The sequence below is a fragment of the Myotis brandtii genome, unplaced genomic scaffold (genome assembly GCF_000412655.1).
Source record: "Myotis brandtii unplaced genomic scaffold, ASM41265v1 scaffold48, whole genome shotgun sequence".
In the NCBI taxonomy this organism is placed as follows: Eukaryota; Metazoa; Chordata; class Mammalia; order Chiroptera; family Vespertilionidae; genus Myotis; species Myotis brandtii.
The window spans coordinates 5,162,756-5,167,968 of record NW_005368341.1 but is presented as its reverse complement, the minus strand read 5'-3'; the positions used below and the strand labels follow the sequence as shown (position 1 = coordinate 5,167,968).

General features: G+C 42.3%; 1 protein-coding gene across 1 annotated transcript in view; it reads left to right on the top strand.

The window, feature by feature from the left end:
- The window catches only part of PEG10 (paternally expressed 10), an 11,850-nt gene that overhangs the window by 1,539 nt on the left and 5,098 nt on the right, over window positions 1-5,213 (top strand). Inside the window, 1 exon segment of the mRNA XM_014547558.1 lies at window positions 4,261-5,212. Coding sequence (XP_014403044.1) covers window positions 4,261-5,212 — 952 coding nt within the window.

Below are 5,213 nucleotides of genomic sequence, written 5' to 3'. Positions count from 1 at the left end.
CTAGACCCTGCCTCCCCCCGACACCTCACTCTGAGCCCGCCTCCTCTGAGGCGGCTCACAAGACCCCGCCTCTCTCAGAGCCCCCGCCTTTGAGGTGGCTCCCCCAAACCCCGCCTCTCTAAGCCCGCCTCCTCTGAGGTGGCCCCCCCCCAACCCCGCCCAGGCCCTGCCTATCCAAAGCTCGGCCCCTCCTCTGAGTTGGCCTAGGGCCCCGCCTCCCCAGAGCCGCCTGCGCCTGCGCAGTGTGAGCTACCCCCCCCAAAATCAGGCCCATCTCTGCGCATGCGCGCCTTCACTACCTGAGCCTGGCTGCACAGCCCCGCCCTCCTGCGGTTTCTCTGCTGCGCGGTTTTGCTTTTTATCCACAAGTGTCTAATAAATATGAGAATAATAAGGAACAGTTAATAATAATTATACCTGAAATTCATAAGCACTTTTTATAAGTGCTTTGCATATTAAGTAACATAATCCCACAATTTAAATTCTTGATAGTGGGTTTTAAAGGATGCTTCTATGCTGACATGGCTGGCGCCTCTAAAGGCAATCCAACTAAATGTTATTACTACAAATAAAAAATAAAATGTTTTACATACGTCAACATTTAAGATTGTTGGTTTTGTTTTTTGTTTTTCTTTTTGCGACATTACTGGATTTTTGTGGCGGTACCTGCTGGAACCCCATGCCTTGGTGGATACAAAATAAGAAACAACTTGAACTGTTTCATAGGAGGTTAAAGTAGCTTATTGGTGTTTGGCCTCTGGGCGAGGATGAGGTGTTTATTTGTGTGCTCATGAAGCTGGATTTTTTTTTCTTGAAACTCTAGGATATTAGCTCTGGCTAACTTGTCTACATATTTATTAATTGTGCCTGGCATATGGTAGGCACTCATTAAATATGTGTTAAGTGACCAAAGTAAATTGTTTTATTCGGTGTTTTCCTTGGAGTCTGCAGGATTTTTCTGGTGTCTTGCTCCTGGCTCTTTCCTGTGGTATATTGCTTGCCTTATCTCCCTTACATTTAACAGGATCTTTAAAAAAGTATGCATCTTAAAACTCCAATGTAAGCTGTAATTATAATACAACACAAATAAATTAATTTAAAATACTCAAAATAATTAGCTATTTTTAAAGTAAAAAGCAAAAGCTAATTATTTAAATTCGGGGTGGATGGATTACTTAATGGTACATAATTGTCATTTAAAATTTAAAATTTAAAATTTGTGTCATGTAACAAAGTGGTTACATTACAAAACATAGATTGAGGATTTTAACTGGCATTATTAAACATCATTTTAAAACAAACCGTACTTTATTGCCAGTCAGATGTACCATGTTTATGTTTCTAACTAAAGGAAGAAATTTTAAAACCTGGTTCTATATATTATAAACCATGAACCAGGACTTTGTCATGGGAGGGATTTGGGGGCTTTGGCTTCCCAAAATCTGTCACATCCCACCCCACCCCCAACAAGTATACAAACATGTACTTATCATAATTACAGCTTTGGCACCCTGACCCGCCCCCCCTCCTTGGAAACTTTGTATCTGCATTTTAAAGAGGTTCAGCAGTGGTAAAAACATGTGCATATTAATGAACTTGCATTTCACAAAAGTACACATAGTACTCAAAAAGAAATTTGGACATTTGAAAATGTAAAGCAATTAAGAGTTGCTTAATGAAGTGGCATTTCCTAACAGAATGTTTAATGTACAGCGGTTTTTGGTGTGTTTGGGGAATAAACATTTTTAGAGGTCATCCTGAAGAGGCAAAGATTAAACAAACGTACGTATTTCTAAAAAGACTAACACGAAACTCTTTTTCGTATGTAAAAATGTCACCTGTCCCAGGTGACTTGGCTTTATGCTGGGTGTCCTTTCAGGTTTTAGCAATGGGGCCTCTTGACCCCTGTCTCCCCAATCTGGCCCCCGTATTAAGGGGGCATTTAAGGAGCTATCGATCTGTAATTCAAATCCAGTCACAATGCTCCTGTTCCCTTATTAATCTGTGCTCCAGTTGCTGTTAAAATGTTTTAAAACTTTCCTTACACTGAAAGTTAACCTACCTGCCCACTACCCTATCATCTTTTTTAAGACTTCGAGTCCCACTCCAAAATTACAGTTCCTGAGAGTTGGGGCTGAGGCCTGATATTAGCTTTACTAAAGGTCAGGGGTCACAAGCTGGTGACCAAATAAGGCCCTGAATTTGTTTGACCAGCACTGGATTTAAATTTTTTTAAAGAATTGAATGTATTTGGGAGGGGAGGCATGTATCCCCCAGTTACATAGCTGCAGCCCCTCCCTATTGTCTGAACTTCAGGTCTCTTCTCGCTTTTCTGTTATCTTCCTGTCTACTAAAAACATTTGAATTTTAAACCCTTATTGATCTTGTTTCCCTAAACAATTCAGTGATTATTTGCTAATTTCCTAATGTGTTGTTATTTCTGACCTACCATTGTGTTTTGCAGATGTTAAAACCATCAGACCTGGGCCTCAATAAAGCCAACTCACTCCAGTGACTGTGATTGACATGTAGGTTAACCTCTCTGACCTGAGTCAGTCTGCACCAGGCCTTTTCAGAAGTCTGTATTTTCACACTCTTAATATCTAGATGACAGAAATGGCACCTGAGTCACCTGACCTGTGCTTATTGGTTTTTTAATGGGACAATAAAAATCTTTATTCCTTAACTTTAATAAACAAACATTACATTATTTGGTGACCTTATATTCTGAGTGTCACCAATACAATTGTCTTTAAGGTGTTGGAAGTGAAACTAAATATCAAACTAAGGTGTGTTAATTGCATCTTCTACTTTTTTAAAACTTAAATATTTTACCTTGAAGGTCATTTATTCATTATTTTTATAGCCTAAGTTATTAAGGTAATTAAATAGAAAGTTAAAACTATTAAAATGGCACAGTAAATCCGTCCCTTAAGGACTCTGCATGCTGTATAGCCACTCTTTGGAGAGGCCACACCCACAGCAAAGGGCACAGGGCATATAGGGTGGCAGTTTTCCAAAAGTGAGAATTTAATGATCATTAAAAAAATAATTGAAAAGTTAAAATAATTTAATTACTCTACATACATTTACCCCTCTATTCAGGAAGAATATAGGCACTGTGTGATGATTTATTGTATGTGTGATTTATTGTCACCATACACATAATTAGTACATTTAGTCTCTTCTCTCTCATACCACTACCCCCACACCAGTGAACCTGAGGAATTCAGCCCTATCCCACTCTCAATTACAAACTTTCGAGTAGGGCTGCACTGATAACTCATTTTTAAAAAGCAGGGGTTGCAAACTGGTGACCTGCAAATCAAATGAGACCCTGGATTTGTTTGACCAACACAATATTTTAAAAAATATTATCTTTAGGTGGGAAATGCATGCCCAGATCATCATAGTTGCAGACCCTCCCTGTTTTAATTCCAACCTCTTTACATAGAAAGTAAACGTTTCTGCTTTATTAGTAACTTTTTTAATATCAGCTAACAGTTATTGAAAACTCACTATGTGCTTTACCTGCATTATTTAATTCAATCATTATTCTAAGTTTGAGGTGTACTATTATTGGGCTATATATATATATGGCCCAGCTCCTCCTAGGAGGTAGCAACTGATATTTGTTAATTGCCTACATAATAAGGAGGAAAACTGATATACACATGTTGCTGCTCAGTGCCATTTCTGTCCCATAGGAACTTCTCTTTGGGAAATCAAATTATGACCAGAAAACTAATTTAGACAATCCTATGGGTTTTCTGGCAGGGTTTTTTGTTTGTTTATTTGCTATATTATATTATCTGTAACTTCTTTAATAACTGTTTTAAAAACAGTTAATCATTTTGGCTTTCTTTTGTGTAATTTATTTGGTAGCCATCTTACCTTGAACGTTTCTTGCTCTGCTCTCTGGATTCAAAACAACTTGTTTGGAGTGTCTTGGCATTCTTTTATAGTCATGAAGTTAAGCAGTGTACTGTTGATACAGTTATGTATTATTGAATCATAATGAATAGGTGATTTTTGAGGAGAAAAACATCACTTGAACATCAAAAAGAGGTGTTTTTCCCATTATCTATTGTTTCTTTGTAGGGGTTTTGTTTATTAACTATTAATGTAAGCAAGTAAAGAGATACTTTAAATACTCATGTATTTAAAGTACTTTAGTAGACACATTAAATGCTAAATTCTTCTTTTTATTGTGCTTCTTTGACTGTATGTGTTGAATTATGCTTTTATCCTCATTTACAGAAACAAAAAGCTTTTGAAAACAAGAAGAAGAAAGGGTGGACGAGGAGGCCAGGATCCAGGCCTCCATCCCCACAGAAGTGAAGCGACAGCTGGGAGGTCTCCTCCCACCCCAACCTTCACCCTGGGGCCCGCCGACTGCCCACCACCACCTCCTCCTCCCCCCCCCAACGACCCCTCCTCCTCCTCCAACAACTGCCAAAGGGATCAGGGCAACCCCAACCAGGACCGCCGGCGGCGGGAGAACCTCTCCCAAGAGATCAACGACCTTAGAGAGAAGGTCATGAGGCAGTCCGAGGAGAACAACAAGCTGCAGGACCAGGTGCAGAGGCTCACCGAAGAGAACTCGAACCTTCGCGAGCAAGTGGAGCCTGCCCCCCAGGAAGAGGAAGAAGAGGAGGAGGAAGAGGATGAGCTGGAGCTCCGTGGCGCCGCAGCGGCTGCTGCCCCACCCCCTCCCGCCGAGGAAGAGGGCTCCGAAGACCTCCCCGAGAAGTTCGACGGCAACCCAGACATGCTGGTGCCTTTCATGTCCCAGTGCCAGATCTTCATGGAGAAGAGCACCCGAGATTTCTCCATCGATCGCGTCCGCGTCTGCTTCGTGACCAGCATGATGACCGGCCGCGCCGCCCGCTGGGCCTCCGCGAAGCTGGAGCGAGCCCACTACCTGATGCACAACTACCCAGCCTTCATGACCGAGATGAAGCACGTCTTCGAAGACCCCCAGCGGCGGGAGGCCGCCAAGCGCAAGATCAGACGCCTGCGCCAGGGCATGGGGTCCGTGGTCGACTACTCCAATGCGTTCCAGATGATCGCCCAAGACCTGGACTGGAACGAGCCCGCGCTCATTGACCAGTACCACGAGGGCCTCAGCGACCACATCCAGGCCGAGCTGGCGCACCTCGAGGTCGCCAGGTCGCTGCCCGCGCTCATCAGCCAGTGCATCCTCATCGAGA